Source organism: Crinia signifera, chromosome 4 (assembly GCF_055691185.1).
Source record: "Crinia signifera chromosome 4, ASM5569118v1, whole genome shotgun sequence".
NCBI classification, from domain to species: Eukaryota; Metazoa; Chordata; class Amphibia; order Anura; family Myobatrachidae; genus Crinia; species Crinia signifera.
The window spans coordinates 234,097,921-234,108,472 of NC_139220.1; the positions used below are offsets into that span (position 1 = coordinate 234,097,921).

General features: G+C 42.4%; 1 protein-coding gene across 1 annotated transcript; it reads left to right on the plus strand.

Annotated features, from left to right (window-relative positions):
* The first annotated feature begins 2,776 nt into the window (after positions 1-2,776).
* On the plus strand, positions 2,777-9,738 carry RAMAC (RNA guanine-7 methyltransferase activating subunit). The gene is made up of 4 exons (XM_083184001.1): positions 2,777-3,110; positions 4,964-5,121; positions 7,532-7,692; positions 8,481-9,738. The coding sequence occupies exons 1-4, from the start codon at positions 3,075-3,077 to the stop codon at positions 8,549-8,551; spliced, it is 426 nt and encodes a 141-aa protein (XP_083040127.1). The 5' UTR covers positions 2,777-3,074; the 3' UTR covers positions 8,552-9,738.
* The last annotated feature ends 814 nt before the right edge of the window (positions 9,739-10,552 follow it).

A 10,552-nucleotide genomic window follows, 5' to 3' on the forward strand; every position in this document is an offset into this window, starting at 1 on the left:
ATGGGTCACAGAATCATCATTTTGAATAAGTAGCTGGTGTTCTGCAAGGGTTAAACAGCGTTGGTCAACAAATATTACACTGGAAACCCGCACAGGGGGGTCACTTACATATGACCCACTTGCCATTTCTTTTGACCAACAAGGATTTGGGCAGAAATAGGGCAGTAAAGTGGGCATGGGTCCCACAATCATCATTTTGAATAAGTAGCTGGTGTCCTGCAAGGGTTAAACAGCGTTGGTCAAAAAATATTACACTGGAAACCCGCACAGGGGGGTCACTTACATATGACCCACTTGCCATTTCTTTTGACCAACAAGGATTTGGGCAGTAATAGGGCAGTAAAGTGGGCATAGGTCCCAGAATCATCATTTTGAATAAGTAGCTGGTGTTCTGCAAGGGTTAAACAGCGTTGGTCAAAACATTTTACACTTGAAATTCACACAGGGGGGTCACTTACATATGACCCAATTGCCATTTCTTTTGAGCAACGCTGTTTAACCCTTGCAGGACACCAGCTACTTATTCAAAATAATGACATCTGTGACCCATGCCCACTTTACTGCCCTATTACTGCCCAAATCCTTGTTGGTCAAAAGAAATGGCAAGTGGGTCATATGTAAGTGACCCCCCTGTGCGGGTTTCCAGTGTAATATTTGTTGACCAATGCTGTTTAACCCTTGCAGAACACCAGCTACTTATTCAAAATGATGATTCTGGGACCCATGCCCACTTTAGTGCCCTATTTCTGCCCAAATCCTTGTTGGTCAAAAGAAATGGCAAGTGGGTCATATGTAAGTGACCCCCCTGTGCGGGTTTCCAGTGTAATATTTTTTGACCAACGCTGTTTAACCCTTGCAAGACACCAGCTACTTATTCAAAATGATATCTGGGACCCATGCCCATTTTTGTGCCCATTTTCTGCCCAAATCATTGTTGGTCAAAAGAAATTGCAAGTGGGTCATATGTAGGTAACCCCCCTGTATGGGTTTCAAGTGTAATATGTTTTGACCAACACTGTTTAACCCTTGCAGGACACCAGCTACTTATTCAAAATAATGACATCTGTGACCCATGCCCACTTTACTGCCCTATTACTGCCCAAATCCTTGTTCGTCAAAAGAAATGGCAAGTGGGTCATATGTAAGTGACCCCCCTGTGCGGGTTTCCAGTGTAATATTTTTTGACCAACGCTGTTTAACCCTTGCAGGACACCAGCTACTTATTCAAAATGATATCTGGGACCCATGCCCACTTTACTGCCCTATTTCTGCCCAAATCCTTGTTGGTCAAAAGAAATGGCAAGTGGGTCATATGTAGGCAACCCCCCTGTGTGGGTTTCAAGTGTAATATGTTTTGACCAACACTGTTTAACCCTTGCAGGACACCAGCTACTTATTCAAAATAATGACATATGGGACCTATGCCCACTTTACTGCCCTATTTCTGCCCAAATCCTTGTTGGTCAAAAGAAATGGCAAGTGGGTCATATGTAAGTGACCCCCCTGTGCGGGTTTCCAGTGTAATATTTTTTGACCAACGCTGTTTAACCCTTGCAGGACACCAGCTACTTATTCAAAATGATATCTGGGACCCATGCCCATTTTTGTGCCCATTTTCTGCCCAAATCCTTGTTGGTCAAAAGAAATGGCAAGTGGGTCATATGTAAGTGACCCCCCTGTGCGGGTTTCCAGTGTAATATTTTTTGACCAACGCTGTTTAACCCTTGCAGGACACCAGCTACTTATTCAAAATGATATCTGGGACCCATGCCCACTTTACTGCCCTATTTCTGCCCAAATCCTTGTTGGTCAAAAGAAATGGCAAGTGGGTCATATGTAGGCAACCCCCCTGTGTGGGTTTCAAGTGTAATATGTTTTGACCAACACTGTTTAACCCTTGCAGGACACCAGCTACTTATTCAAAATGATGATTCTGGGACCCATGCCCACTTTACTGCCCTATTTCTGCCCAAATCCTTGTTGGTCAAAAGAAATGGCAAGTGGGTCATATGTAAGTGACCCCCCTGTGCGGGTTTCCAGTGTAATATTTTTTGACCAACGCTGTTTAACCCTTGCAGGACACCAGCTACTTATTCAAAATTATATCTGGGACCCATGCCCACTTTACTGCCCTATTTCTGCCCAAATCCTTGTTGGTCAAAAGAAATGGCAAGTGGGTCATATGTAAGTGACCCCCCTGTGTGGATTCCAAATGTAATATTTTTTGACCAACGCTGTTTAACCCTTGCAGGACACCAGCTACTTATTCAAAATGATGAATTCTGGGACCCATGCCCACTTTAGTGCCCAATTTCTGCCCAAAACCTTGTTGGTCAAAAGAAATTGCTAGTGGGTCATATGTACGTGACCCCCCTGTGTTGATTTCTGCAGTCAAATTTGTGGTACATGATTCATTAACCCTTGTAAAAGTGATTGTTCTGAATAAGAAGCTGGAGCTCGAATAAGAAGCTGGAGCTCGAATAAGAAGCTGGAGCTCGAATAAGAAGCTGGCCGAATAAGAAGCCAACTTCAGCCTCGTTTCTAGAAGTTCCTCTTTTGGCATTATTTTTAATGGCTATTTTTATGTTTCATAGGTATATTATTTGTATTATTTGAAACAACAGGGAAGCACTGCCTCCCCCGACTGCACGTCCCTGGGGCAGAGCACGGCCACGTACATTGTTCTCAGTGTCCAACTCTTTCGTGCCTACGGAAGACACATGAAGCTGTAAGGCTCTGCTAGAGCACGAAATACCCAGCATAAGCCTCTTTGGAGTTCATCTATGATGAAGCAGAGAGTGGCACAGACCACTACTGCTGTCTAGCTGCTACCCTACGCTACAGCACCACAACCCACACACAGACAAGAGCCTCGGCCCTCTACTAGTGACGAGCTGCAGCCGCTGCATACTCAGTCAGTCAGATCTTCACTGACCAGTGACCTGACCACGACAAATACAAATACAGTAACAGAAGTTGAACTCCCAGCAGTATCCCGGCAGGTCATGTGATTTAAAGCCCGGGTGCGTGACGTCATTACCCTGCGCCTCCTTCTTCGTGGTTGCCGCTTTTACATGTCAGCTGAGATGAGCGAGTCTTCTCCGGCGCCGGTGAGTGCTCATTGATGTGCTGGGGTATTATAACGAGCTATGCGGGTGCCTGCATATGCGTGTCTCTCGTATAGCTGCTTGTAACCCCTGCCCATCGCCTTTACCTGCCCACCATAGCACATACTCCTCGTCTCCAGTAACCACCTCGGCAGCTGGCAGCTCTTAACAATGATCTGTGTTCTTGTTCGCTCTGAGGTTACATGTAGTACATTAGTACATCTTATTTAATAAAGTAAATAAGTGATCAATGATCTGTGTTCTTGAATGGTGTGCACACACTGGTCGATATATCGCCCGTTTGGTTGAGCAGCTGATATATCAATGCACCACCGGCCCGTGTGTACGAGCGATATATCTGTGAATGGCGTCGTTCACAGATATATTGCATTGGCTGTGCAACACAGATATATTATTGGCGTATCGTGTTGTGTGTGCGGGTGATCCGCCGGCCGCCTGTACAGACGCACCGGGAGCCGCCGGTGATTGACAGCCGACAGATCAGGTGTGTATAGAGAACACGCTGCCCGATCAATCTGTAGATCTAGTTGCAGACCAATTAGTAGTGTGTACCCAGCTTTAGAAAGTATTATTATTTTGAAGGAGGTGACGCCAATATGGTTTCGTAAAGCAGACAAGCAGAGTCTTCTATGGGTATGCGTCATAGGGTTGACCCAATTAAGGTTAGCAGTCAATAGATTGACCACTATTGGTTGACACATTAAAAATGTCGACATGGCTTAGCTTGACAGGGTTGGAAGGTTGACACAAGCAATAGGTCTACATGATAAAGGTTAACATAGAGAAGGTCAACGTGCATTCATGTTTTTTGTGCCTGTGTCGACATGGCTACTCTATTAGTGAACTTTGGGCACACTATTATATTCTCCCTATATGTCCACGTAGATAGTAAAGTATGAATAAAACCCCTGCTCTGGAAAAAAAAATTTAAAACACTCATGGAGACCTATTTTATGTGTCAACCTTTTGACTATGTCGACTTTTTTCATATGTCAACCTATGGCCTGTTGACCTGCCAACAGCCTCCCTCAGCTTTTCGAGCTGTAGGCTTTGTGATAGCCACTGCAAAGAATTAATGGGGCAATAAGAAGGATATAAGACAGGAGTATTGGTCGGGTGTGTATCCCTTAGTACTGCAAAGTACCTAAAATAACAAGGAGGATGGGAGTTTATGAGAACGGAATTGGTCGGAGTTGGACAAGTGGCATCTTCTTCTTATGCCTGAAGAGTAGACTCTACTGACGCACATCTTGAGTGTCAATTTAAGGGCAGTCATTTGTTCTGCTTTTGAAATAGTGTGAAACCTCTCTATAGTGGACATGAGCTTCATTTTAGTAATATGCTGCACAGCAACAGTGTATTGTTTCCCTGCATGGATTTCCTCCATAACCCTGATGTCTTTTTCTCCTCACATCCAGTCCATCTCTACACGTTCCTATCACTCGGTATGGGTCGGATTCAGATGTGTTCGGAATAACTGTATGCTAATACAGTAATATGTGTCTGATCACTGCAAGCATATGCCACCTGCTACAGTAATTATCCGATGTGCATCATAGGACGCTGTATCGGATCACTTGTCATAGAGGTGTCTTGTGGCAACTATGGAATAAGCTGCCTGTTTCAGAGGCCAGGAAATCTCCATGCAACCACAGAGATCCTGGCCTGGACTCTTCACTCCCCCTAATTGGCAGCCATTGTTGCTCCCAAACAGCAGTTGACTGTCAATTACTGGCAGTCTGATGACAAACTTTGAGCAGTACATGTTATTGATATACATCTGTTAATATTTCCTTTCATTTTTATTCCTAACATGTCTTATTTATATTTTTAAGGTGATGGAGCCATCTGATATTAAGCAAAAGTATGAGGAGATGTTTGCTCATCGCTTCACAGCACAGGATGAGGAGTACCAAGAATATTTGAGAAAACCAGAAAGTCAGCCTCCAATTGTTGAAGACTGGAGGATGGGAAACCAAAGAAACCATGATAGGTACTTAAAATGAATTTGTGTAATTTTCATGGAAACCTGTTGTATGCCATTTTGATAGTTTTGTTTTTTGTTTGTGCTAGGTAATCCCTGAGCAGCAAAGCTTCTGTACAACTTTGTACAGCTTAGTGGAGATGCAAACTAATACAATGCTTGTTAAGTCAAACATACACACACATGGTCTATGGCAGGCTTTCCCAACCACGGTAGATATCCAGGCTTGAGCACAGGTGACTTAATTAGTACCTTAGTGATTCTGATTAAACCATCTGTGCTGAAGCCTGGGTATCACTAAAACCTGCACTGTTGGTGTGCCTTGAGGGCCGTGGTTGGGAAAGCCTGGTCTATGGGGACAGTGCTCCTAGGGCAGTGTTAGCCAACCCTAGCCCTCGAGAGCTACCAACAGTTCACATTTTCCAGACAACCTAGCTGCTGCACTCATTAATCACTGACACATTTTAAAAGATCCACAGATGGAGCTAATTAGCTCACTTGTGATTCTGTGAGGAGACCTGCAAAACATGCACTGTTGGTAGCTCTCGAGGACTAGGGTTGGCTACCCCAGTCCTAGGGTTTCTCCTTTCTAAACTCTTTAATGGGTGCCGGATGACCGCCCGGCAATCGGGATCCCAACAGTCAGTATACAAACATTGGAATCCCGACTGCTGGTGCTCCGTCTGGGGGGATTTCGACTGACAGTGGCTATTCTCCCTTGGGGGGGTCCACAACACCCATAGAAGGAGAATAGAACCCACAAGGGGCTCATTTGCGCTTGCCACCCTGTCCGAGAACCAGCAGTAGGGATTCCAATGTCGGTATACTGACTATCGTGATCCCGAATGTTGGGCAGTCATACCACACCCCTCTTTATTATTGGTATCTTTCCATGTGCCTAAATACTCACTAAAGTGAGGGGGGCAATTGGACCTCACAGAACTGTAAGTTAGATTGAGCAGACACTTCTCTTCATATACAAAAATTTACTTTGTGGGCACATACATGTAGTGGGTGAAAGTAGTGAAATGAAATACCAGTGTACTAGACTGGAACTGTGCAGAATTTTCCTGTACCAATTTTTGTTAGAGTCCATCAGTTGATTGTAGTATAATGTATTTTAGACATTTGTTCCAAAATTATCCATAGATTGGGTTCATATCTGGTGAATAAGAAACTGAATGACATAGGGTCGTGCTCATGAAGCCATTGTGGATGGAGGCATTGATATCCTTGGAAACATTTTTCTGAACAGAAAAGAAACACCGTAGCATGGTACGCAAAGACCACACAGTACAATTTATCTGGACTATTTGTCCAACATCCAATTGGCTGGTTGGATCGTAAATCTCAAAAATGGTCATTCAGACAGATTGGGAGGAAACAATTTTATTGTTTCTAGCGTCAGTCATGTTATGTACATAGAATAATTAATTGTTCAAAAAAGTCCCTGCATACTGTGAAGCTTACAGACTTATGGGTATGAGCAGTGGTAAGAGTGGAGAAGTGTGCCACGGCAAGCAATCGGCTAAGTATAACTTTAGCCAAAGCTGATTGGTTGCCAGGGCACACTTCACTCTTATCACTACTTCATACATCTACTGCCCATTCCCCCTTCCTATGGGCCTATTTTTACCAGAAGATGTCAACCAACCAGTTTATTTTTGGAGTGTGGAAAGGAGCCAGAGCATGTGAATAAATCTCTCAAACACACTGAGAACATACAAACAGCAAATGGATAGGGCCTTAGATGGAATTAATTTCATGACAGCAATTCTAACCATCAAAACATTTCACTATTCAAAGCTAACCTTCATGGCTGCAAAATTGTTCATACGTGCACTTGTTTGTTTGCCGAGAACATGGCAACAGGTGAAATAACTGAACATATTGCCTTCCCTTCCCATTATCTGTAATCTTTGTACCACTGAACTCATAAACTTACTTTTCCATTTGTGTGATTAGTGGTTTAAGCAACGCAACCTATGACATCCTGTTCTGTGGCGTCCTCATCTGATAATTATTTATGCAACTGGCCAGTTGTGCTGCAGGTGTACATCTGCTTGCACCAATTCACAAGTTTTCATCCACTTTTGGTAGAATTTGCAGGTGTTTTTGACTGATTTGAGTCTGTATTTGCTTGTGCCAATTTGCCCAAAAAATAGCCATTTCTTGCTATATATTTGGTGCTGCCCTATTACGCAGGTGTTTGCTGCTGTTTGTGTTTTCCCACCACTTCTAATGTTGTGATGTGGAATAATGAAGTCCTTCAATCCACAATCCCTTGAATATACATATTACTAGTTACAATGAAATGATTAAAGATTGCACTAAGGAACGTTTTTGTATACAATATATAGGAATTGTATGATGCCATAATAAACTTTCCCGTTTGAATTGTTTTATTGGATTTTTACAGGTATCGCGATAATAGAAATCAAAGAGGATGGGATAGAAGACGGGACAGCTATAGCCAGTATAACCAGCAGCAGAGAAATAGAAGCTGGGGTGACAGCTACAACCAACCCAGACAAGAACGTTCTTATCATCACCAGGGAGGATCATACGGCTATAATTCAGGCAAACCGAGATACTACCCTGATACTTACTAATAAAATGTTTTTTTTGTTTTTTTTTTTTAAGTTATTAAATAAAAACAGCGTTTTGTTTATTTCACTTTTTGCATATGTATAAGCAGTTCCTATAGTGTTTACATAATGTGTCGTACGGTATTTTTTGGAAGGTACCTTTCTATTGCTATATGTTTAAAACCATGATATAATGTGGCTATAGTCCTAATCTAAAGTTGAGTTCACATATAAAGATTTATCTAATATGTCTGGTGGGAACAAAACCTGGTAATGTATTGGAGCGTATGACCTATAAACATTTTCTCTCAAATACTGGAAAACAGACAATGTTCATTAATGTTCAATCAAGTTGATTTAGAAAAAAATTCTACAATAATTTTTCTCCGTTTTCCAGTATTTGGGTATGAATGTTTGATTGTCATTTGCTCCCATCCATTTGCAGATAGATTGGACAGACAGATCTCTAGGTGTGTATCCAGTTTAAGAATATCCTGGAGGGGGGGATAAAATGGCAATCTAATGCTGAATACACACAGCAATACCTATTATTATCCTCCATTAAACATTGGGGGTGAAAATTTTTAGGTTTTTTGGGGGGCATTTTTCTAAATGTTTCTTATAGGGTGGTGATCCCAATTGGATCGAACAATAAAAAGCTCAAGTTCTCCCGAAAATACAGGGGTTTAATGATACTTTGTGTGTTTGGCTGCTGGAAAATAGGGCAGCTTTCAGGGATTCACCAATTTGTCTGAACGTCCATTGTTGTCTGTTTTCCAGCGTTTGGTCGATTGTCATTGGACGATGATCACTTCCAGCCTGATTCTTCAGCAGATCAGTGGAAGCCTTAGACTGGCACGGATGGAAATATAATTTGGAGTTTGTGAATGGATATGCGAATGCATTGCTATTTGCAGGGGACATTTGTTTCTCTTTGCTTGCAGGCAACTGCTTTTCCTCTAATTAGCAATCCTTGCCCCTTGGTTTGGGCACCCGATAACAGGATATTTATTGGGATTTCTTTTGGGGTCCACTCAAAATTCCTGAAGAGCGGGTTGCCTTTGGCTTATTCTATATCTCCACTAAATATAAAGGTGGTCCTACAGTATATCTACTTTCTAGAACTGAATAGTCTAATAAAACACTTATATCAATCAGTGTATGTTCAAACATAGAAATAAAGTATATGGACTCCTTCAAGCATTTTTTGGGGGCTAATCGCTGGGTCGATAAATGACTGTAGTTGCAATTACCTAAATTTCTTCCTTCGTTTAGTTGATCTATCTCTGGGGTAGCCAACCCTAGTCCTCGAGAGCTACTAACAGTGCATGTTTTGCAGGTCTCCTCACAGAATCACAAGTGAGCTAATTAGCTCCATCTGTGTATCTTTTAAAATGTGTCAGTGATTAATGAGTGCAGCTGTGCAGCAGCTAGGTTGTCTGGAAAATGTGAACTGTTGGTAGCTCTCGAGGGCTAGGGTTGGCTATCACTGATCTATCTGATCAATTTGGCTAAGAGAGAAATCTTAATTTCCATTTGTCCCTGTCTTTTACAACCTTATGTTTGCCCTAAGTGTGAGCTTGGGAGCTCTCGAGCTACATATGCTAAAAAGTGGGGTTGTAATAAGGGGTGCTGCTGCTTCAGAAGCTGATGTATTTTGCCAGTTGTAATACTGGCACATATAAGGGGTGCTGCTGCTTCAGAAGCTGATGTATTTTGCCACTTGTAATACTGGCACACATAAGGGGTGCTGCTGCTTCAGAAGCTAATGCCTTTTGAACATTTCTGCTATATTTGTTATGATCTGTAAAGAACAGTAAAATGTTTCAATTCTAGCTACTTATTGAAAACATAATGTAGTAATTGTGATCATTCCTTTTGTATGCTGATAAATTCCTAATCTATATTTCAAGGACGTGTGCTAAAGGATTGGGATTGAATGTGACACATGAATTTAGGAGTGCTAAGTAAATTGTAATAATTCGCATGACATGTTTTGTTTGAAAATTAAAAACTGCAGCTGATTTGTTTTATTTTACTTGTGATTTTTTTTTTCTTTTAACATAGTATTTTAGCACGGGCATCTCACAACATGATAAATGTTCAAAATGACTGCGCAATTTGGAACATGTTTTGTGCAACCTCCTGAAGTCACTAAATCTGCAGATAAGTGTGTGTACATCATAGGCAAACTGTCTGACCTTACGCCATGGGTCTTCAACCTGTGGTCCTCCAGATGTTGTGAAACTACATGTTCCAACATGCATTGCCACATTTTTTCCTATGAGAGCATGCCAAAACTGACAGGGCATGCTGGGACATGTAGTTCTACAACATCTGGAGGGCCGCAGGTTGAAGACATGTGCCTTACGCAGTCTCAGCAAGCATTGCAGGTCCAAGGATTCTTTATCGCAGTCGCAGTCTTTGGCTTCACTACACCCTGGAAAATAGGCCCCAGTTTTTCTGAATACCAGCTGCCCCCTCCCCACGGCCACCTCTGCATATCAGCAAAGGCATTCACTAAACTGCTATCACAGGACCTGTTCACAGAGTGAGTTCTAGGCATGCGATAATCAGGACTATGCACAGGGGATTCCACAAGAGATCCATACTGAAGTAACCCCTTAGTAAATTAACCCTCATGAATCAATCTCTTTTGTGTGCCAGTTTGTCAGACTGACTCCAGCATCCCGCTGAACAGGTTCTGGGTAAATTTACCTACCCTCAACCCACCCTTCCTTCAGCCTAACCCCCTGTTTGTCCAATTCTAACCCTCTCTACCCTAATTGCCTAACCATAACCTTACCCATCTAACCTCTTAGTCCTCCTTAGTGCTTAAACCCTAACACCCC

What these genes read in the sequence shown, in the direction of transcription:
- RAMAC (XM_083184001.1), top strand. Translation starts at nt 3,075, where the DNA reads ATGTCAGCTGAGATGAGCGAGTCTTCTCCGGCGCCG. An exon ending in AACCAAAGAAACCATGATAG is followed by an intron (nt 5,122 to 7,531) that starts GTACTTAAAATG and finishes GGATTTTTACAG; the next exon opens with GTATCGCGATAATAGAAATC. An exon ending in ATCATACGGCTATAATTCAG is followed by an intron (nt 7,693 to 8,480) that starts GCAAACCGAGAT and finishes TCTGTTTTCCAG; the next exon opens with CGTTTGGTCGATTGTCATTG.